The sequence below is a fragment of the Thalia democratica genome, chromosome 1 (assembly GCF_965202585.1).
Source record: "Thalia democratica chromosome 1, ktThaDemo2.hap1.1, whole genome shotgun sequence".
NCBI classification, from domain to species: Eukaryota; Metazoa; Chordata; class Thaliacea; order Salpida; family Salpidae; genus Thalia; species Thalia democratica.
In genome coordinates, this window is record NC_139165.1 from 23,824,487 (window position 1) to 23,850,166 (window position 25,680).

At 26.3% G+C, this 25,680-nt stretch overlaps 1 protein-coding gene across 1 annotated transcript; it reads right to left on the minus strand.

Annotated features, from left to right (window-relative positions):
* Positions 1-1,524: 1,524 nt before the first annotated feature.
* Positions 1,525-25,680, minus strand: LOC145849127 (histone-arginine methyltransferase CARM1-like). Its single transcript, XM_082954221.1, has 15 exons — positions 25,601-25,680; positions 21,736-21,835; positions 20,740-20,865; positions 18,791-18,888; positions 18,344-18,448; positions 15,847-16,006; positions 14,425-14,553; positions 11,798-11,940; positions 11,212-11,304; positions 10,632-10,744; positions 6,970-7,107; positions 5,470-5,591; positions 2,983-3,140; positions 2,385-2,472; positions 1,525-2,028 (listed from the first exon to the last, which is right to left on the minus strand). The coding sequence occupies exons 1-15, from the start codon at positions 25,628-25,630 to the stop codon at positions 1,964-1,966; spliced, it is 1,668 nt and encodes a 555-aa protein (XP_082810347.1). The 5' UTR covers positions 25,631-25,680; the 3' UTR covers positions 1,525-1,963.

Here is a 25,680-nt window from a genome sequence, read left to right on the forward strand (position 1 = left end):
AAAAGTACGGAGAGAATTTAGTGTCTTTGTCTCGTTTAATTGTTACCTTACAGATAAGTAGTTTTTTACCTGGAGAACTGTGTTGTGAAATTATAGGAATAATGAGCGACTTATTTAGGAGAATAAAAAAGGGAAAAGCAATCTCAATATTATTTTATTTCAAATGCGCCCTCGAGGATTTTATTGAAATTTCAAACTAAATAGTTACCAACCAAAAGTAAAGGTTAGGGGTGTAAAAAAATATTTAAAAATAGAAAAAGTTCACAACTGGTGGAATGATAGGACTTTATAACTTTTAATATTACAAGTGTACACACTTTCACAAAATACATCCGAATAGTAGCATTGTAGAGCATTACTACATTCATGAATGCATAAATGAATAGGTTAGATTGATAAATATTTATTAATGTAAAGATTCGAAACAGTAGTTGAAAAAAATTAAAAAAAAAACAGATTGAAACGACAACGTTACTTGTAAAATAAAAATTTTGTTACTTGATTTATAGCAGCTTAAAAAAAGTGTGTAAGCTTTTGTGACGTAGATTAAGCATTTTGTCGATTTTATTAATAAGATATCTCTTATTTAGTTAAAAAAAGTTTGTTAAAGTTGTACCATAGTAAGTCAAAAAGAGCCATTGCATACATTTTATTTTTAAAGGTTATTTTAAACTTGACGTGACTAAAAAAAAAATAATACTAATCAAAACTTTTATTTGCTTTGTTTGTTAAAAATTTAATTTTTTCTTTAAAAAAATTTAGCTTTACTTATAATTTTTCTGTAAGTAGCTATAAAGTAGTTAAAACTTTATTAAAACTACTTTAATTTTTAATTAAAATCAATAAAAATATAATTGAATAAACAGTAGCATACTAGTGTACATAAGTTGCAGACTTTATGAATTTTAATTTGATTTCTTTAATTAAAAAATTATTTTTATTTTAACTACTCGAACTTTTTTTAAATTTAGGTTCTTTAAACTTGCTAGACAAACGTTTTTGTTTTTAGAACAACACAGTATCAAATATTTTGACAAAAAAACAAGGCTTAGACACCTTGGAATATATTCCGACTCGAATATAACATAAATACTACCTAGACTGTGAGGTAAGTTTTATTTAATGTTTATAAATATTTAGCTAAAGTTTAGCAATTTTTGAGTTGAATGAAAGTAAATCAATGTATAGTAATTTTAAACAATTTGATTTAATTTTTTTTTCCAGGTTTTTAAATTTCTTCCAGATTTTTTTTCGATGTTTCTTACTGCTACGAAAGTAGACCGTTAGAAGTTTGTGAAATAACATATCTCAAAGCAAAATTTGAGAAAACTAGCACCGGATTTGATTTGCTTAGAGGGAGTTTATCTACTTGGTCAACAAAATTTTATTAATTTTGTGTTTTCAGGTTAAGTTTTTATTAAAAATATAAATTATTAGCTAACAGGTAAAACAATTCATTCAATTTAACATGCTTACTTAAAACTTCTTTACTCAAACTATCAGTATAACAACACACAACTGAAATGTGTTTACAAAAAGTTTATTATACAAAAAACTGCAAGAAAAAATACATTGTTCGTTGTAGCACCTAAAAAAATTTTAGGCGACAATTTTTAATTCAAATTTATTATTTTATTTATTTACCCACAAACACGTATACCTATACTTAAGGACGGCCATCATATTAAAAAGAAAAAATTTACACAATTTAAACCTGATGTTATTCACTTCTATTATTAAAAATTACCTAGTAGTCAAGATGATGTGCAGATCACAAAAAATAAAGCCAAAAATATACAAGCTTCGTAAAATATACATTAACAAAAAATTACTATATATTCATATAATCCTACGCCCTTTCAGTTTTTTTACAAAAAAAAAAAGCGTTTTCACTCGCGGGGATTTTTTCTCGAGTGAAAAAATGACGTCACGGCATCCACGGGAGCTCAGTGTGACGTCACGGTTACTCGCGGTAAAACTGCTCCTGGGCTGAGGGCTGGGCTGCCACTGATGGGATTGAACCGGCGACTGTTTGGTGATTATTCAGTTGTAAAAAAATATGGTGGTTATTTATAATTTTTTGTTGTTTTGGCAAAAAAGTTTTTCTTATGTAAAATACATCAGTTAAAAAATAATAAGATTATTTTATTTTAACTTAATCGAACTAATAATGTAAAAAAGTAATTAAAAACATAACTTACAATGCGTGCCAATTCAAAAGTATATTTTTTGAAATCAGCTTATTGACAACAATAAACTTATCAACAACTAACTCATAAACTTACTAAACCCATCAACTAAATTTGAAACAAAAACAGCATTCAAAATCAAATCTTTGCTTATTTTATATTTTAGCAGTTTATTGCAAGAAATTTATAACTAACTGAGCGGAACGGTGGCGCAGTAGGCGTTGTTATGAACTTTCTTCTCCGATTTCACCACTTCTCCCGCCACCTGAGGCTGATTGGGTGCCTGTGACGTCATAATTGATTTTGTTGAGAATTTAGTAAAATTTTAAATATCAAAGTATTTAAGTTTTTATCATTATAACTACAAAAAGGTTTCAAAATTAATAGGAAATGTCAGATCTTAATTGTGTTTTACGTCATAATTGATTTTGAACTATTGTAACTCATTTTTTAGATTTTATGTTGGCCATGTCCTTTAGACAAACAAAACCACTTTAAGTTGTAAGAAAAATTGTTAAGACTTATCAGAATTACTTCACTATAATTTGAGTGCGTAAGAAAAGGAAAAGCATAAATTCAGTAGATATTATCAAATAATTTTCATTCAATAACCAGTTTGCAATTGCACTTTAAATCAAACTAAAACAGTAAACTTATTCTTTAAACAATCTTCTAAACTTTTTCTGACGTTACAGAATAATTTTTTCACAAACCATCAAACTACTATTAAATTAATTTCTTGAATTAAACGACAACAAGTAACACATTATTTCAACTTTTAATTTTAACAAACCATTTGCTGGTTGTACTGGTTGTAATCGCCCTGACCACCATACTGCTGCTGCTGACCACCGTACTGTTGTTGCTGGTTGCCATGGTTACCGCCGTACTGCTGGTTGTTGTTGGCAACGCCGCTGCAGTGCGGGTCGCTTGGCGATGTTGTGTGAGACCCTGTGTGTTAAAAGGAAAACATTTACTAAAAGTTTAATTAACTGCCTAAATTAATTTCAATCACCCTAATACTTAACTTTACATAATTTAGTTCAAAAACTAAAACTTTGTGAAACTCGTTACGAATAATTAATATCATTGCCATGTTATCATTGGTCCTGTGTATAACCTTGGTTGTACAACATAATTATCTGAACGTTGTAGTTATTTAGTTACGTTGTGAAATAAAATTTTATGAACTGGGTTTACTTGAAAATAAATATTATGCAATGTTAGAATTTGTCACCTAGGTGCTCAGAATATTTTGTGTATACATTTAATTCAAGTTTCCACAAAGTAAAAACAAAAATATTCTGTGGAAAACACAGAAATATTAAATTTTGGTCACCCCAGCTTATAATGGTCATTAAATTAACTCAGCTTATAAGTTTAATTAGTTAAAAAGGCGTTAGTCTAGTAGTAAAATATTGAAATTTAAATTCAAGCTGAATTCTAAGATCAGGGTTTTTTATAGTATCATCCAAAACATTTTATCTGATAAACTTTTTACTGACCTTCATCGATAGACCAAATATTCAGCTAGTTTACCAACAAAAACAACTCAAAATTAATTTCAATTTCAAAAAGCATGGCTCAAATGTTCTGTAATTTCAAGTTAAGAATTATAATTGGCAACTTGTATTGTGGAGAACATCTCTATTTTCACATGTTCTAAAATACACAAAAAAAATAAAGATGAGATTGAAAAAGTGTTGGCTGAGGAATAATTTGTGCAAGTATGTGGTGTGAAGCAACTTATTATTCATTTGTTAAGAAATGGGGGGCGGGCAATGTTTTTAATCGGCATAAAAAGTAGATAAAATTTAATCTTTGGCGGGCCAGAGCATTTCAATTTCATTTTGTTCACAAAAACTATTCAGCTGTCGTACAAAATCTATGTGACCCTTTCTTATACTTTTTCCAGTGTTCAAACCTACAGTAACTCGTACCTGAGATCTTTTTTTCTTCTTTTTAATTCCCAGAAAACTTGGTGTTAGTTTCACAATTTGGTTTAGAGGTCTGGATTTTATAGTTCGCGGTTTTACACGGGCTGGATTCCTTTTTGAACTCTCTTAAAATTGGTAATCCGGTCGTTTTCACTCCACATGCCGTACATTCCCAACCCCCTAGTTGTTAGAAATAAAAACAATGCCGCAAATAAACTTGATACATTTTGCAGTCAACAAACCATTATGTTGTGCGTTATGGAAATCGCTGTTGAGATTGTCCATGTAGTCATTGAGGTAGTTGGGATCCGCGAAGTCGTCTTGGTGCGGAGGTGAATCGCCTTACAAAAAACAACACTCAAAATAAAACACAGTCCGCAGATAAGTTTAATTGCAGTTGAACGAACCATCGTTTGGCGCGACGGATAATCGCAACAACGCCCAGTCGAGCTCGTCAGGGCCGAAAACTGGCAAACCATAATCATCAACGTTGGGTCCATCAATTGGATCATCTGTGTTAAGATCGTTTTGGTCCGGAGGTGAATTACCTGGTTCTTGTAGAAAAAATAAAAGGAGAAAACGTTTGATTGAAAGGAGGCAAACTTCATGTGGAACTTTTACTTTGTTACTTGCAGCGACCGAGCTACCTAAAACACACAACGTCGTGTTGCAAGACAGACTGCGCTCCGAAAATTAGTTTGGGTTGTTTTAGAATTTATACGTTTTGCTTTTTAGCTAAACTCGTTACTAGTTTTTCCAAAAACTTTTTCTCGACCCCGTGGCCATTTTATATTGACAAAGTTCAACCGTTAAAAAATATTTAAATATAGAAAACAATGTTAGAATTAGAAAAAAAAACGAATTAAATTTTATATTGCTTGAAATCATTAATCAGCAATTTGGCTTCGGTTTTTAAACTTCTTTTATGGGTATTGAGTTTGGTAAAACACAACTTATAATCTTTTAGTTCACTTTATCAGATTTTTGCGTATAGATAATTTACTACTAACAATAAACTAGGTATTAAACCTCAATAACTTTTTTTTCAATACATATTTAAGATATTTTAAGCTTCTACAACTAGGTTATACTAAACCATACTGACCTATATAAATACTACATTACATATATTATGTTACAACAATTACTAGTTTAACTTACATTACTTATCATTTAATCTATAAACAGGACATTTTTATTTTAATACAGCTAAACGCAAATTTAAACAAAATAACTCTAAACCACTTTACGTTACGACACCTAAGTTATTACGTTTAACCCATTAAAATGTTAAAAAATATTAAAATTTTTATTATTACATTTCTAATTGGTCAATTACAAACCGGCTGGGGCGGTAGAGGGTTGGCCAGTGTAGTGGAAGAAGGGATTCTTCAAATCGAGAGTGTTTTCAGCCTTCACTCCGGTGTTTTCCACGACCGCTTCAATGTCCACATCGTAAGATTGCCTGTAGAGTTTACATATTGTTTGTTATTTATTAATTATTTAATTTATTTGTTTTCCACGACCGCTTCAATATATAAGATTGCCTGTTGAGTTAACATATTGTTTGTTATTTATTAATTATTTTATTTATTTGTTTTCCACGACCGCTTCAATGTCCACATCGTAAGATTGCCTGTTTAAATATAAAATTTTGATCAACTGTTTTCTACAACTGCTTCTATATCAACATCATATGACTGCTTGTTGAGTTAACATATTGTTTGTTATTTATTAATTATTTATTTTTTATGTTTTCTACAACCGCTTCAATATATAAGACTGCCTGTTGAGTTAACATGTAATTTACTATATATTTATTTTTTGCAAATGCTTTTATGTTTACTTTTGCTGGTTGAGTTATTATAAATTTAATATTTTCCATTTATTTTCAACAGACATTTATTACAATTGATTTACTTTCTACCACTGACATAACTTGACGGCCTGCTGACTTAATACATTATTTACTGCTTGTTAATTATTCCCAACAACCATTTATTTATATTATTTTTATGGTTGAGTGTTTTATACAGGTAAATTTCTTTATTCAATTTTATTCATTTACAACTACTAGTTCTATATTTACATGGATTTTTGCCTGTTGAGTCAACACATCAAGTACAACTCAGTTTTAGCGTGAATATTATTATGTTTAATGGTAATAAAAATTAAGTGGACCTGCGATTTTTTTTAACAAAGAGGTAAAATAGAATATTCTTTTTTCTAATTAACTTCAGCTTCATTTGGTAGATAAATGAGTTGGAAAACTAATCTACTAAAAGAAACAAAACTTAACATTTGCATTGAAAGTTTGATAAATAGGTCAGTCAGAAAAACATAACTGTAGTTTTTATAACCACTGCAGATTGTAAACTTAATATAATATAAAAGAAATAATTAATACACATTTAACATGATATTAAATTAAAGCACTCTTATCATTTATAAATTTACACCATACATCACACTAAACCAGTTGTCGACAAACTGCGGCCCGCGGGCCAAATGCGGCCCTTAAGTCAAAATATGCGGCCCGCGAGCTCTTTTCAGCAAAAAAATACATTTTAAAAACAATATAAGTGATATTTTTTGTGATAAAAACTTACATTTAGGCTCTTAATTCAATAAATACACTTTATTATTGGTGTAATATTACTTAATTTGTTATATTTTAGATCTTAAAAAACATTTTTCTACTGGTTTCTATAATTTTTATTAGATAAATGCGGCTCTCAATTTGGCCCGCGAGTCACATAAGGCTGCACTAATTAAATATGAATCTGATTCTAATAAAAAAAATACAACACTTTAAATAATGAAACGTAAAACAAATTTCAAACCTGATATTGGACCTGAGCACCACTTTACCCTTCATAATCTCGCCGGCCTTGATGAAGAGCGGGCTTCTGAACAAGCATCTGACCTGGTACCAGTGAGTAAGAGCCTCGGTTGGAGCTGTTGACAGCCATACTGTGTTTCTGTTGTAAATATTTAAGTATTAATTTTGACGTTTTCAATATGTATATAAAGATTTATAAATATTTCGCAAATCAGTCCAGGACACAAGTCAATTGTTTTTTCTAGTGATTTTTTTCCCCTGCATCAGTAAATACAAAAAATAAATTAACGATGGTTTAAAAATCTACCAGTTTATGTAATCAATATGTATAATATGTATATAATCAATATGTATTAATCAATATGTATATAATGAGTAAGTGTTTCGGTTGGAGCTGTTGACAACCACACTGTGTTTCTGTTGAAAGTTTTGATGTGTTGTTAAATATTATAAGTTTTTTATATTGTGGATTTGTTCATACATTGGCAAACAGTGTGATAATTTTAATTATCATTTCATTACGCATAACATTTTTTTAATAATTATATGCACATTCAGTGTGTTAGTGCTTTCGTTTGTGCGGTAGATAGCCAAACTGTGTTTATGTTGTAAATATTTGATTTTTTTTATATACATTTTATATTTAAACTTATAAGAAAAAAACTTAAATTACTTTTTATGGCAAATAAATTCTATTTAACACTTGTATAAACAGTAATAAATTGTTTTAATTTTAAAATGACCTTTCATGAAGAAAATTTATTATTATTTCCCAGAATTTCAGTTAGCTCCAAGAAGTGTGATTATATTTTTTTGATAATAAAAACCATGTTTTTAAAATTGTTACTTTTTTATTTATTGATTAAATTTTTTTTCAACTTATTACTGCTGTGATGTATTTTTATTGAAAAAACAGACAAAACTTATGTAGAAGATTTTTTTGTATTCAAAACACAACGTGTTCTTTTAAAGTACGATAACTACTCTTTTAACCAATATCTTTAAAGTTGTTTTTAGCTTTCAGTGTACTTTTGTGTAACGCTTATTTTAAACTTAAGCTATATTTTTTATTTTTAATAACTTTTATTTTAATACATGATAATAAATAATAAGATATAAATTCATTTTTAAATTTTATAAATTTCCTATATAAAAATTTTGTTAACTTCTAATTCATTCTACAAAATGAACCTTAAAAAATTATTTTAGCAAATACTTTCAAGGATAATACCACTCAAGCTCAAGTAGTCAAGGAACATCTTTAAAAAGCTAAATAAACAAAAAAAATGAAGTTTAATACATGAACTGGTTTTATATAACGCATTCAAAGTTTATATTTTAAATCTTTGAATGTACTAAAAACATTTATAATAATCCCTAAACCAACATGTTGTTACTACTTTGTAAACTAAATTAACTTCACAAGATATTAGAATATTATTTCTATGAATAAACATTTTACGAGAACTTTGAAAAAATAAAACTTTTAAGCATACATAAAAACTTCTAAGCCGCAAACATAACTTATCTTAAAAATAAAATTTTAAAAAAGGCATTGTTCTCTTGTTCTCGAACAATTATCTGTTAAAATTTGATTAAAATCATATGATATCACAATAGACTCTATACTTATTTTCAGACGACAAAAATATGAGGTTTGAAATTATTGAAAAGAAAAATGTTGTCTTCGTTTAAACGTAAACACGCGACGTAACATTGTCTTTTTATCAATATAAATATTGCACATCTTAAATTTACATACAAGCCCGAATCAATTACGTTTTGAAATTCATGAACGGTTGTGACATTAAAATTAATTACCTTATAACCGCTCGTGACCTGTGTGGATTATGCAACATTTTTATTGTTTATAACCGAAATATTTTTTGTCGTCAGATTTTCACTGAAATTTATTCCAGGCTTATCAATAGTCTCTATTGGTTTTTAAATTTTACAAAATGGTGAAAAATCTTTACAACAAATACTTGAAGGTTAAGTTTGAAATAAAATGTCCAAACTTTAACAAATTTTCCAAACAAAAATAGCTCTTTTTTTAATTATTACACTTTCCAATGGAAATTTTTAAAAGAAAAAGTTTTATATCTTTTAAGAATAAAGTTTAAAATAATCCTACAGATTTAATACGACTTTTGTATTAAGAATTCAGTTAAAACAAACTCAAATTAAAACTTGCTTTCATACGAATGGTGAAATAAAAAGATTTTATTTATTTAACTTATTAATCACAGGTTGAGTTCATTTAAATTAAATTTAATTTGCTCAATACTTTAGATATCAAATACAATAATTTATTAACAATATACGCATTTATTTAACTTAAAATAGCATCTACAACAGCACTTATATTAAATTATTATTTTTAATTTGAGCGCAAACGCAATTAAATGAATTTATTTACAAAATATAATTGATTAAATTATTTTGTGTGTTTTCGCAAATAACTACAATAAGTCGAAGGTGGATTTTCTATGACGTAACAAACTTAATTAAATTCCGATATTCAAAATGCGCCGTGCGTTCAAATGTTATTGTAACAAAACGTTTTATTATTATTTTTGACAAACACTATGGAAATCAAAAAATTTCAAAACTTTTATTTTACTGTTGTGTTTATTTATTCTAAATACTCGTAAAACAATTCTTTCATATATCTTTCAACATAGAGCCATGTTTATTTGTGTTATTTACACTCATTCGACATGCGTGAATTTTCGTTACTTATTTCGTAACCGCACTTTGAAATGAGATTCTTTAACTTTCCGTAAAAACAATTTATATCAACTCTTTGTCAAAATTGAATTTCATATATCAAAATCATATACATATATATAAAATATATATCAAAAAAAACTTTCCCCTTGCTTTGGGAACTACGGCCTTAGATGTAAACATGAAGACCATTCAAATCAAATAAGCTACTTAAAAAAATACCGATGGGATTTTCATAAACAGCAAAAAACAACTTCATGACCAAGCTGACTTAAATTTTTTGATTTATTTATTGAATTGAATATGACGATTATTTTGCTTATGTAAACACAGTCAAATATAACACAAGTCAAATATAGTCAAACACAGTCAAATACTAACAAGCTGCCAATTAGGCTGAAATTTTTTTTTATGTAATAATCATCACAAAAACACATTCTACGCGTTTTCAGACAATTTGAAGAAATTTTCTTGGAAGAATTTCTTAACTTCTTCAAAAAAACTTACAAATAACAAAAAATTACAAAAAATACAGAAAATCTAATAATAGCTCAATTATTTTTTTTTTAATTGTCTGAAAACGTGTAGAATGTATTCTTGTGATGATTACTACACATAAAAAATTTCAGCCCAAAACTTAAAGGTCAAAATTTTAAGGTCCCATACAATTTACATAGGGGTTGTTTTAAGAAAAATGTAAATAGCGTGCCCGTGGTAAAAGCTGGGAAACTTTTTTTTGTGCTGTCTATTTACGTGATTTCCCACCTACAAAATAATGGACTACGAGGAATTCTAAAAATTTTATTTTGAGGGGCAACAGATCCGTCCTACTGCCCATGAATGTAACGTAAGCTTAACGTTAATTAATTTACCAAAGGCTTCCCATGCTAACACAATATTTTATAATATAACAATTCAACCAAGTGAACTAACAAGCTTCCCATGAAAGCCACGTCGAACCAGAAGGCGAAGCCGTGACACGTTCCGCTCGAGTGAGCAGTGAACTGCAGCGGGATCTCGATCGTGTGAAGGTCCTCTTCTTCAGCCTTGATAAATTGACAGTTAATAGTTTAGAAAATAATTGAAATTTTTTGTAATCAGTTTTTGTGGTTGGATTTGATTTAGAGATTGCTTGATTTTTATATTTCTAATGATTATTTAAATTCAGCTAAATTAAATTTAAGAGAGTAACCTTCAAGTATTTAACAGTGTATTTGACTTTATTTTTTATAGTATATGTTTATTTAACATAATCCTCCTCCGCCTTGATAAATAACAGTTAATAGTTTAACTTTGTATCACTTTGTTTTTCATACCATGCTTTCTTACAAGTCATTTATTAGATTATTTTATTTGATTAACCTTCATGAAGTAACGGTGTATTTGATGGACTTGTTTTTACTTTTATATTATTTATGGTTTATTTATTTTCAAGAAGTTAACAGTGTAAATAAACTAGTTTATTATATACTTTTTCAATAGATGCTTATTTTCATATTATATATTTATTTACTTTCAAGAAGTTAACAGTGTACTTGACGGATTTGCTCATCAGAATCCTGATGTCGAAAGTGTCTACGACCGGTTGCTTGAAATATTCCTCGACCTGTGTGGGGTTAAGGTTATAATAATAAATATAAGTTAAAAAAATATTTCTTAAGAAGTTGCTTGAGGCACCTCTCATATCTGAATTTATTTTCAAAAATTTAATTTTTACTTGAAAAACAAAAGTCTAGCAGTGTCAATTTAAGTATTTCTTTCAAGCAAACCTAGCAACATTCCTATGCATAAAATTCCAAAATTAATCAAATCTTACTGCGGCATTTCTCAACGAAAACAGATCAACATGAAAAGATTGCTAGTACCACAAATTTTTATTAAATTTTAATGAACTTAAATCAAAACTACTTACTGCGGCATCTTTCAGCGAAAACAGAGCACCATGAAAAGACTGCTGGCACCAGAAGTTTTTATTAAATTTTAATTAACTTAAATCAAAACTACTTACTGCGGCATCTCTCAACGAAAACAGAGCACCATGAAAAGATTGCTGACACCAGAAGTTTTATTAAATATTAATTTAAATCAAAACAACTTACAGCGGCGTCTCTCAGCGAGGACAGATCGACGCCGTGGAATGATTGCTGGTACCAGAAGTTGGCTTTGGTGAACTGCTCCATGTACAGCATTTCGTCGCTGAACGGGGCTACGTGCAAATCTCCAACGGTTGGGAACATTAAGCCTGATAGAAATTAATAACAAAATAAGATAAATATGAATTTGAATTAATTAAATTTATATGATGAAGCGACGTGCAAATCTCCAACGGTTGGGAACATCAAGCCTGATAGAAATATATATATTAATATTTGTTCAACCTGTCATTTTATCAATATGTCATTCAAGTTTGTACGGTATAATTCACATGGTTGTCACAGATCAAGCTGGGAAAAATTTCCTGATTTTCCTTGACTTTTTACTAAAATTTTCCTGACTTTTCTAAATAAAACTCTTAATTTAAACTTATTTTAAAATACATAATCTAACACTTAAAACTATATAAAGTTTTCAATCTAATTTTAATACAGGCTAAAAAAAAGTTTTTTTGCTGAATTCAATTATCAAACTTCCATTAAATCACTTAAACTGTCTGGTATGATTGATTTTTTTATGTAAATGGTAATTATAATGATAAAATATGTTTAAATATAAATATTCACAAATAAATTATACGTACTACCAACATTGTTTGTTTTTAGTTTCAATTTTAATTATTTTTAGTTTTACTAGACGTTTAAGCCTCCTACAGTGGGGAATGTCAACCCTGTTAAATATATATATATATATATATATACATGAATAAACTATAGTTCAAGCTTGTGTATTATAATACATTTAAAGAATGATAAAATAAATTAGATTCAAGCTAGACAAAATTAATTAACAGCTGGGAACATTATTTATAATAAAACATTTATTACATCGTCAAGTAATTTTAGAAAGATGTTTTTTTATTAATCCTGCATAACCAAATTTATTGAATTTTTTTAATTAACGCACTGAATACCAACATTAAGGATTAGTCCTGTTACAAAACTAAAAATAAGAATAGCTAACTATACGTTTATATATTCTGTATAAAGTTCAGCAAGATCTTATAAATTTTACTATAAAGCAAATCAGCAATGTTTGCGAACATTAAAGCTGCTAATTTCAAAACAAAAACCAAATACAAATTTATGCTGAGTTGCTGTACAGAACTTTTGTTACCTATTGTATTTGCATTAGGCTTAAGTTATCAGGGTTAGTTTCAATCTGTGTTGGAACAATTTTATAGAAACTGTTTATTCTTATACACTTTTATGTAAATATGTTTTATTACTAGATTGTTTACTTTTAATTTAAAGGGCTATTTTCAAAAGAATGTATTAAAAGTATGACAATTAGCTTAATAAATTGTACCTACTAATTTTCATGGTCATTGTACATGATTTACTTATAAGTAAACAGTCCATTGATGCTTGCTTAGTTATAGTCTTTTAATAAGTACTTGTATGTAAATAAAGTTAACTTTTAAGCATCAATACATTGTGTTGATTAATAGGAATAATCCTATTGTTTTAATAAGCTATCAGTTTTATAAAAACATTTTCTCATAATATTCAAATTATAAAAAAATGGAATGTAATTTTTCTGAATAAAGTTTAATTTATGTAAGCTACAGTTCATTGAGTTTGCATTTATATTTTTTTAATATTAACATTATTTCAACCGTTTTAGCTTAAACTAATCTTTAAACAGCAAAAGCATTTTTCTCATTAACTGGTTAAAATGTTTTTTTATAAATACATGAACAAACTTGTTAATAACACATTTCAAACATTAAATACAGTGACTGAATTAAGTTAAAACTAATGTTTTATACTTTTTAGCTTTTAAAATGTTTAATTATTAGTATACATTTAATAAATAAACCTTACAAGGTTTAAAAAAGTACTATCAAACAATTATTTTTCAAGTCATATCATTAAAAAATTACTAAACTATAAATATTAGATATTTTTTCTAATTAGCTAAACTAATCACTAAGTTAGAGGAGCTTTTTAGCTTGCAATTAGGTTTCCAAAATTTAACTTCATTTTTTAACAATTAATCAAATACAACACCAACCATTAGGTTTAGGTAACTTTTAGGCGTGCAAGTATGGTTCCAGTATTTAATGTTTTAATAAACTAAAAAACAATATCAACCATTAGGTTTAGGTAACTTTTTTGACGTGCAAATATGTTTCTAACATTTAATTTTACAAATAAAATAACAACACCAACCATTAGGTTTAATAAACTTTTTGGCGTGCAAATATGTTTCCAGGATTTAATTTTTATAATAAATAAAATAATAACACCAACCATTAGGTTTAAGGAACTTTTTGGCGTGCAAATATGTTTCCAGCATTTAATTTTTATAATAAATTAAATAATAACACCAACCATTAGGTTTTAGAAACTTTTTAGCGTGCAGATATGTTTCCAATATTTAATTTTACAAATTAAATAATAACACCAACCATTAGGTTTAAGAAACTTTTTGACGTGCAAATATGTTTCCATCATTTAATTTTACAAATTAAATAATAACACCAACCATTAGGTTTAAGAAACTTTTTGGCGTGCAAATATGTTTCCACCATTTAATTTTTATAATAAACTTAAATAATAATACCAACCATTAGGTTTAAGAAACTTTTTAGCGTGCAAATATGTTTCCAACATTCTCTCATTGAACAGCATGTATCCCATCGGTTCGCTGACTATTATGTCCACTTTCTCTGGCATCTGGATTTCTTCAATCTTACCTGTGAGTTTTTATTTATCTATTGATAATCACCGTTTAATTTTAAATATTTCTTATTTCTTAATATTTATTAACTACAACATTGACCTTTTCAGGCATCTGTATCCTCTGAATCGTTCCTGTGAATTATATTCTAGTATAACATTTATTATTAATCATTGTTTTATCTTAAATATTTCTTTTTTAATATTATATTTTAATATATTAAGTATAGTATCAACTTTTTCTGATATTTGTATCTCTTCAATTTAACCTGTAAGTTATTGTTTTTCTTTTCTATTATTTTTATCAGTTTTATTCTAATTTTCTGCCAATATGTATCTTCTACATATTAAATTATTTTTGAGACCCGAAGTATTCATTCACAAGCTTTAAAATAAATGATTTGAACCATTAACTTAAATAAACTATTTCACCCTCCATTCTAAAATACAAACAAAATCATCATTTTTAAACTGCTTTCAAACGTTTTAAAAACATCAATTTTATTAGCATATAAAAAATTCTTGAAAGAGATTTAATTTTGATGTATGTTAATGATGGTATTATGCGTAGGTGACGATATAATTTTACAGTTAAGTGAACACAAATAAATATCAAGCGTGAGTCATTAGATTTATAGTGGAGGCCGAAAAAAAATTGTTTCAACCTTGATTTGTTCGCTTTTGTGTTTTTTATTTCATAATTGAGAACATTTAACTAAAATAATGACTTTTTTGTAGTTGTAACAAAAATTATAAAGTGAAAAACACTATCCAGTGAAATTTTTTTAAACTAATTTATACTTTTTAAGCAAAAAAATAGCAAATAATTTTTCTGCCAGGATTAATACTTAGAAACTTTTGAACTCTAGACTAAACCTACAAGAATTCTGACTAACTCAAAAGCCTTGAACAATATTAATTTTACTAACAGTATTTTAAATTTTTAATTCAAATGAACCACCAACAGCAATATAATATATCATAAATAATATATCATAAAAACTTGAATACAAACCAGGAATGACGATGATCCTAGTTTCTTGGTGTGAATAAAATTTTCAAGTGAAAATATATTATCATAAAAACTTGAATACAAACCAGGAATGACGATGATCCTGCCGGCAAACGGTGAGCTGGCCACCAGTTTCTTGGTGTGAATAAAATTTAATGTAAAATTATATAATAAAAACTTAAATAAAAACCAGGAATGACGATTATCCTGCCGGCAAACGGTGAGCTGGCCACCAGTTTCTTGGTGTGAATAAAATTTTTAAGTGAAAATATAAAATCATAAAAACTTCAATACAAACCGGGAATGACGATTATCCTGCCGGCAAATGGCGAGCTGGCCACCAGTTTCTTGGTGTGTTCCGCCATCGTGCTCGCTTCCACGGCGTACACCTTCCTCGCGCCGGCTTGCATGGCGAAGAACGACAGGATGCCCGAACCGGCTCCAACGTCGAGCACCACCTGTGTGACAGAATAAAAAGTATTACTAATAATAGAAACTTTATGAAATATTGTTCCTAAGTTCAATACATATCTGTTGTTTGGGAAAAGAGTTTTGTTAATATACAGTGATAGAAAGAAAAAGTTATTACTAATTACAAATCCTACATGAACTTTTGTTACTACATCCAATACTTGTTTGAGGAATAATACTAGAAAAATACTTATTGCAATAGAATATTTGGTTGTATTTATTTCGAAAACTTATTTTTCTAATTTCATAAAATTGTCGATTTATGTATAGTTAATTTTATTTATTATTTGTACTTTCGAGCACCACCTGTGTGATAGAAAGAAAACTATTACTGATAATAAACACTTAATTAAATTTTGTTCCTACATCCGATACTACCTTGTTTTAATTTGACGTTTCAAATAATACCTGTTGTTTGAGGTAATATTATCAGTAAAAACACTTATTGCAATAGATTTTTTGGTTTTATCTATACCTGAATAACATGTTTTTCTAATTTAATCAAACAGTTGATTTATGTATAGTTAATTTTATTTATTATTTTATTATTATTAAATCCAATACCACCTGTTGTTTGAAAATTTAGTTTTACTTATACATTAGAAGCTGTTGAGAATATTCAGGTGTTAGTGCTTGCTGAAAAAAAAGACCCACTAAAAAATACGTTAAAGCAACTTATACTTTTCGCAAGTCCATAAATTACGGTTGAAAATAAAATTTATTAAATGAAGTTTTCTTTTAATTCGTGTCTTTATGTATAATGTCATTCAATAACCTTAATAAAACCAATTTCTACAACAACTTTTTTAATCTTTTTTAGGGTAATAATAAAAACATTAAATCCTAACATTTTGTTTTTAAGATTAATAAATTTGGACAACAATTTTCTTTGCGTTTATTCTAAGAAAAAACTTTTTGACTTAAAAAAATATATAGCAGAAATATTTTTAACGATTAAAACTTTTATTGCATGTTTACATCAAGCAAAATTGATTCCAATTTGGCTTTTAAAACTCATATTTAGAAAAAAAAAACTTGTTGTTTTCCTAAACAACTATACAAATAAAACTTTTTTATTAATACAATAAAACAACTGTTTAAAAGTTTCAAAGATTTATTTATTAAAATTATGTCAACTAAAATTTTAAAATTTATATCCTGTACTAACTTCAACTTAAGTTGGCCATAAATTAAATTAGTTTTTCTATGCCAAGAAATTAAAATATTTAAAATATTTTGACGCTTTTCGAATAAAAAATCGATACATCAACAAGCTTTTATAATCATTTTATATTTACATAAACATTGCCAATTTATTTGAGAATTTTTTGCAGGTTTAATGAATATTTTACAGGTTTTTAAACTTAAACGATTTTGAGTCTATTTTTACTTTAAAGCTAAAAGGTTTAAAAAAAGTTAACTGTAAAGCTACTTTAGTGTGAATTTTGAAATAAAAAAATTTTGATGATAACAAAAAATTGCTATCTATAAGATAGATTATTGGTGTCAAATTAAAACTTTACTACTTAAAATGTAAAAATTGTTTAAAATTCCAGGTTTTTTTAGATTTTTAGTAATTTTTGTTCAAAATTCCAATTTTTTCTCAAATTTTCTCAAATTGCAGGGTTTATTGGCAACTTTTATAAAAGTAATAATTAAAACTAAAAACTTCTAAGGGTCTATTTTTAGAACAAAACTGTTATTTCTCAAACAACTTTAAAATTTGAGCTGAATAAATGCATAAATTTAACGCTTACAAATTAATTAAAAATCAAAAAATTTTAATTTTTATTGTTTAAAATGTAAACTTAATTTAGGTTGTTTTGTGACCTTTAAACATAATGTGGAACCCTTTTAAAAGGTTACGAAAGTTGAACTCAAAAAAAAATCAAAAATAACATACCCCCTATAATATACAAGCTATACAATACACATCTAGATTTTTTTAGGAAACAATTACAAGTAAATGAATTAATATTAGATTTTATTTTCTATTATTGTTTTACTTATTTATTTTGCAACTATCACTTTTAATTTATATTAGATTTTTTATTACTGTTTTTTACAAGTATAATAATAAAAACTTTTATTTTTAGTTCTTTTACATATCAATATTTGAAACCATTATATTGAAAACTAATTGTTATCAAACAAAGCGAGAGTCAACAATTAAAAAATCAGTTTCAATCATAAATCATTGCTATAATTACTTAAATCTATGAATTTCTATTATTAAAACAAGCAATTAAAAAAGGTATAAACTTTAAAGTGAATATGTTTGTTATTTTTATTATTGCATTAATTTACCAAATATCCACACAAACCTTATCTCTGAAATCTTGATAGTTCTGAACCATTGCCTTCTGGTAAGTTCCAGTTCTAACGTAATCTTGCATCATGTTTTGTTGTTGCGACAGGTATCCGTAGAACTAATAAAAAACAATACATTTAAAGTTTTGTCATAGTTACCTACAATATATACAACGTTAAAAACTGATGCGCATTGTAACCTAGACTATCTTTTTTCACTTTGTTATTATTACTTAACTCTGCATTCGGTAGAGATCAACAAAAATTTTGTTTAAAACCTTGATATTTAATTAAATGTTTCAACAGTCTTTATAACATAAACTTTAATCTTGTTTACTAAAAAATTAACTCATACAAAATAAAATGAGAATTTTTTTAAATTGAGGTTATAATTCATTTTAAAAAATTAAAATGAACTTTTTTTTGGAATTAACTGTTTATTTTGTATATCAGTTATTAACCTGGAAGTACTGAACAGCGGACGACTCGGCAGTTCTCTTTTCAAACACAGATGAAGATTTGGGCCGGAAATCAATCAGTGCATAGAAGCGCGCCATCTCTGTTAAAATGTATTTACTTAAAATTCAAAAGTTTCATTTATCTTTCTTATTACAAATTTTTCAACTATTTGAACAACACCTAAATTTTATTTAATTGGAGAAACAGCAAAATAAAACCAAAAACAATTTTTTATTTACATAGTTTTTAATTGATACTTTAAGTTTAGTAAAATAAGTTGCACGGTTGCCACTGATCAAGCTTAGAAAATTTCCTGACTTTTTCCTGACTTTTCTAAATCAGTTTTACTTATATAAATTGTTCACTTAGTTTAATAAAATACTACCCAAACTTTTTAATATATAATCCTTAAATTAAAGATCAATTAAAAAAAGAGTATACTTAAGTAACTGTAAAAAAAACATAAAAAAGTAAACTATTTATCTGTTGCATAAAATATTTCCTCATCATTTAGTATAAAATTTGTAACAAACAAATATACTGTTATTTACTTTAAAATTTCAAGTTACTCTACAAAAAATACAAACAATAAGTAAACTTAATCTTGGCATATACCTCTCTTATAACTTAATTTATAAATTAAAACAACTTTGAAAAATTATAAAGAGGTAAAGTAACACATTAACTTGTTACATAGAATACTAAACTAACTGCTTACTTATAAAGAACTCAATTTTTTATTTAAACAAAAAACACTTTGATTCTAAAATTATGCTAGATAAGCTTTTGTGTATATATCACAGTTTCACTATGGAAGTGTCCTTGCTACAGATCATCGATACTAAAAAGCTTACAAAATCTGCTTGTTCAAGTAGGGTACTTGTTCAATATGTTAAAAGAAATTTTTGCGGTTTTATAAAGGATATTTTACTAATTTATACCAGGTGAAGGCAATGGAAATAAAATTAAATATTTTTGTAAATTTCTAGGAAAATTTTGGAATTTTTTTCTGACTTTAAAGGGCTTTTAATTAATTTTTACCATTTGAAGGCTTTGAAAAACAATGAATTTTGTAAATTTAAACTGACAAAATCTGACTTTTTTTAAATTTTATCAAATTTCCTGAATTTTGACATTTTTCTAAATTTTTCTTGACTTTTCCTGATTTCCTGACTTTTCCTGACCAAGTGGCAACCATGAAGTTGTTATACTAAGTTTTTTTTATAAAATACCATAAATATTTCAAGCTAAATTTATCACATAAAAACAAGATTAGTACTGAGTATAAACACTGCTCCTTTAAATACATTATAAAGTATTATTTAATATTTATAGAATATTTTTTTCGAAATTGATAACTTCTTTAAAAAACTAAACAAACAAAATGTCTAAATGGTTAAAAGTACACTTATACTATTTTTTTTTACTTAAAAAAATAATCTAATAATGCATTTTGTTAAACTATTTGTAACCGTATAATGAGCCGAGTTCTGAACTAAAGTTCAGGTTTAAAGTTCAGGTTTGTTTGAGCTTATACAACTTATTTGTTTCTAATTTATAAATAAAAATAATCTTTTTAATTAACTTAATACATTATAAACTAATAGTATCTGAATCAAAGTAGTGTTTATACTCATCTTAATTTCAAAACACTTACATCTGTTTTGAATAAATTCTAAATAGTTAAAAATTTATTTAAAGCTTTTTTTATTAAAATATAGAAAAATTGATTGCAATTCAGTAATTTTTTCAACAATTTTACATCATCTTTTTTTAATTTTTAAAGCACTTGTTCAACAAACCAGTGCCAGAGTCGAAGTAAAATTATAGTAAAAGAGTATAGTAAAAATGATTGCTATTTAGCTTGATAGGTAACTTTTTTCTTTAAAATTTTCAAATTTTTTTTAACAATTTTACATCATTTTTTTCAATTTTTCAATGTTCAACAAACCAGTGTCAGAGTCGAAGTTGAGCTGCATGCAGTTACCGCCACCGTTGTTGACGACGCAGGCTGACTTCGATATTTTGCAAGATTCAGTGTTCGCAGTCAGGTTCAGTTTGATCTTCGGCTTGTCTTCTGTGCATGTTAACAATATATTAATTATTTTATTTATGATCATAGTAAATTAACTTGACAACTATATTTGTTTTTTAATTGTTTTGCAAGATTCAGTAACAGTCAGGTTCAGTTTCATTTTAGGCTTGTCTTCTGAGGACTGAACTATTACAACTAATTTATAATTTCTTTTTTTGGTATAATTTTTCCATTTTACTGAAAAAAATAATATTTATAGAATTAAATGTGTACTTGAAAATTTTTTCATGTTTTCAATGTTTATTTTGTTTGCAGGTTATCAAATAATCATGTAATTGAATTTAATTAACTTATATATACAACTTTAAACTTTTTGTTAGAAACTGCAAAAATATTCAAAATTTTTCATAAATGTTTTTTAAATAAAATATAGGTTTTTTTCAAGAGTGACAATAATTCAGCTTTCAATTGTTGATTTTAATAATTAATTGTATATTGTAAAACTTATCTTACTTAATTATAAGAAAGCACAACATTGAAAAAAAAATTGCCACCTGAATATTCTTAATAAGGAAATTTTTTTACTTAAATTTCAATAGTTATACACTTACAATAAAACAAGATCTGACAAAAAACAGTACAAGTAGAAATGTAAGTTACTAGAAAATGTACAAATTACAAAAAAATACATTTAAGATCAATTATATATGCTAATCTATTTGAATTAAATAACTGAAATACACTTTTAAGCACTGGACTTCTACATTTTTATGCAAATATTATGTATGATTGCTTTTAATTTCAGCAAAAACAATAGTTTTTATCACTTCAAGCCCTGCAAGCCCTTAATTACCAATTGAGGCACTTTTAAGTTATGCTCAAATGTTACATATTTGCATAGACTTCAAAAACCTTTACAAAAGTTGATTTCAACTGTAGCCTCTTCCGCCACCCTGTTTATTTTCACACTCACATCGTCGCCAGTGGACTCGCCCAGTTTTGACAACACTACCTGTTGACATGTAATTTAAAACAAATTATCAAAAAATATAAATTTATTTTTAATTTTATTTAAATTATACAAATCTCAATAGTTAGTTTTTTTTATATGATAATTGCATCAGTTTTGACAACACTACCTATTAACATGTGTGTCTAATTTAAAACAAATTATGAAAAACACATATATTATTTGTTTAACTTTAACTTTGTCCTGGACATGATTTTAAACATTATTTTAGTGTATGACTCGATAACTAAAAGGTCCTTGGACCAAATATTTGAGCACTTATTTTTCGTTCAATAAACAATACTAGTTTATGCAAATCATAATGGTTAATTTTCTATATGATAACTGCATCAGTTTAAAAAACAAATGTTTACTGCTGTACATCATTTGATCTAGTACAAATATTTTTGCCATTTAACTTAATAAGTTTTAACAGATAGCAAAACTATTTACATAACTTATTTTTTCCGTATTATTTTTGTTTCTTGTATCTTTGTGCAATTAGATGAATCTTTAATTTACCCCTTTAAAATTTTGACAAAACTTCCAAACAGTTTACTTTACCAGCATGTCAACTGCCAGAATCAGTGTATAGCACAATTTTTAATTCAGTATTTGAAAAATCTACATTGAAAGCTTTACTTGAATTATAAAATTTTCAATAGTAGAAGATATTTTCCAATATCTGCATTACATTTATAAAAACACTTATTTACATGCTGTTTTCACTTTAATCAATACAAATAAGTACATACAATACAATAAGTCGAATAAATTTAGTTAATAAGTTTTTAAAATACAAAAAGTATAGAATATTTTTATTCTTTTTGTTAAATAAAGTTTTTAATTTTTAATTTTTTATAGTTGTACCAAAGAATTGTGTGTCTCCTTAAAAACAGTGAGAAACTTTTAAACTACTGGAACACAAATATGTGTAATATAAAAAAAGAATGACCAGGGTTGCCACTTGTTTTTGATAAATTTTTCAAGGTTTTCTGATTTCTTCCAGGTTTTTAAAAGTACACACTTTTGGGGCTATTTATAGTCAAAAATTAAATTGAAGGTAAAAAAATGTGTTAAATAGTATAAAAACATTGAAATAATAGTGTAAAGCTATTTTAAATGTTTAATGAACAAAAAAGAAATGTTATAATAACAAAAAAATTATTTATATGATAGTTTTTTGTGACAAATTGCAATTTACTACTAAACATGTAAAAATTATTAAAAATACCGAGTTCTTTATGAATTTTTTCCAAAATCCCACCTTTTTCTAGGTCTAGCTTTTCAAAATTTCTTAAATTATAGGTTTTTTTTGGATTCCAGGTTTTGTGGCAACCATCAAAAAATAAACAACCAATTTCAAACAACCACTAACTCAATGACAATCTGATCAGTACAAAATTTGTGGTGTAAAACAACAATGCACTAATACAGTTATTAGAATAATTAAAAATGTAGACAATTTTTAAATGTTAGGTATTTTAGCTTGTTGTGCCATAAATACTAAAAATTTTCAATAATTTTTACATTCCATTTTTCACAAAATTTTTTTTTAGTATTTACAGTTTGATTTTTTTTTCTGTGCTTAAAACAACTTATATTAGTTATGTAGTTGTATAATTATATTAAAAATAATATTTGTATCCTCAGTGCAATTGTTTTATAAATTGTATATATATATATATATATATATATAATGCATAAATAGTGAAACAATTTTATTTGTAAAACATTGTGTTTTATTAATATATATATTAAATTAAGGGCATAATGGGAAAAAACTTTTTTTTAAATTTAGTTTTATTTTTTATGTCACATGATGGGAAAAAATTTTTTTTTTTGAATTTACTCTTTTTTTTTTGTCATTAGATAAGCCACTTGTTGAAATTCAAAGTAACTTTTGAGATTGAGTTAGAGCATTAATTAGGTCCCTTATGAGAGGCTCAAACTAAAATGACAAAAAAGACTACATTACAGGGTTTCCACTTGTTTTTTCCAAATTTTTTCCAGGTTTTTCAAATTTCTTTTAGGTTTTTAAAAGTATACATGTTTAGGTCTATTTTAAGTTTTAAGTTAATTTATTTATAAAAAACTGTTTTAAATAGTATAAAAAAATTGAAAAGATACTGTAAAATTACTTTAAATGTGTTATTTAAAAAAAAAAATTTGATGATGACAAAAAATCTTAATTATTTGATAGATTTTTTGTGTCAAATCGAATTTTTACCACTGATAATGTTAAAATTATTTAAAACTCCAGGTTTTTCCAGGTTTTTTGATCAAAATTCCAGGTTTTTTACAAAATTTCTTAAATTCCAGGTTTTTCCAGGCTATTTTTGCCTAAATTGTCAAATTCCAGGTTTTTCCAGGTTTCCAGGTGAAGTGGCAACCCTGACTTTACTAAAAATATATCTCCTTCTTAAATGAGCAAATGTTTTAAAACTTTATCAGAGTATTACTTTATAAATTTTAAATTACTTGTAGGAAACATTTTTTGTAAAAAACAAAAATTTATAAATATAAACAGTAAAAAATATTTATTTACTTATTTTGGTCATAAATCTTTTTTTCAAAAATCTACTTCCTACAAGTTGTTTGTAAGTAATATCAAAAGTATATTTCCTGAAAACTTAATTATATTGCTATAAAAATGAAAAAGGAGAAATATTTTTAGCAAATCTTTAAAGGAACTGAGAAAATTAACCTTGAAAACTTTCAATTCCATTTGACTGTATTGGAATTTTTTCACAAAACCTGTTCTATCTCAAAACCTAATTGATTTTTTTTTCTATAAAAACTATTATATAGTACATACTGTAAGCTTTGAAATAAGAGCTGATATTATTTTTTGTCAGGATAAAACATATGTTGGACACCTTATGTCCTTAGTGCTGAAATAATAGTAAGAAAAAAGTTACATGAAAATGTTTAAATTTTGATTAAGTTATTTTAAGAGCATAGGGGGGGTAAACACTTTTCTTCAAAATTTGGTCTTATTTTATATAGTTTTTACTAGGCTACAAGATGCTTTTTATAGATTTTAAAAATTCAAAGTAAATTTTGAGATATAGCCGGTCAAAGTTGAAGGCAGCAATATGATTCTTATGGAAGGCTCAAACTAAAACAGCTATAAAGAAATCACTAAAAATCTATCTTCTCCTACGTTTTTTGAGATCACTACCTAAAATTTTCAGGAAGTGTTCCTTGATATATTTCAAAAATTCTGTTGGAAAGAATTTCAAAAAAAATTAAAAATATAATTTTATAATAAAAAACAAAAAAAAACAACTAGACCGGCTATATCTTAAAAATTATTTTGAATTTTTATTATCTATAAAAGGCATCTTGTAGCTTAGTAAAAATTATATAAAATAAAATCATATTTCAAAAAAAAAACTGTTTTACTTCCCCTAAGCCCTTAAGTAACTTAAAGTAATAATATTTTAGTATTACTCTATTCTTTTGGTTTTGATTACTATTGATGTTATCATATTCTAAGAAATATTTTTAGTTTGAATTTTTTATTATCAAAAAATTTAGTTTAACAAAATGTTGTGATAAATTACAATTAAAACACTAAAATACTATTACTGTTAAAAAAAACTTTTAAAAAAATTACTTTCTAGGATTTGAATTTTATTATCATATTTATGATTCCAAAAACCTTGGTGAAAAATAAAAGATTTAAATTTTATAAAATTTTTATAATACATTTTGTCAAGTAAAATGTAGATATCACTAAATTAAATTTTAATATCAACTTACTTTAATAAAATTCATTTCTCCTTGTGCCATTTTCTTTGTTTGGTAGTGTGAGTGCGAATATAAAAATACAATTCTACAAA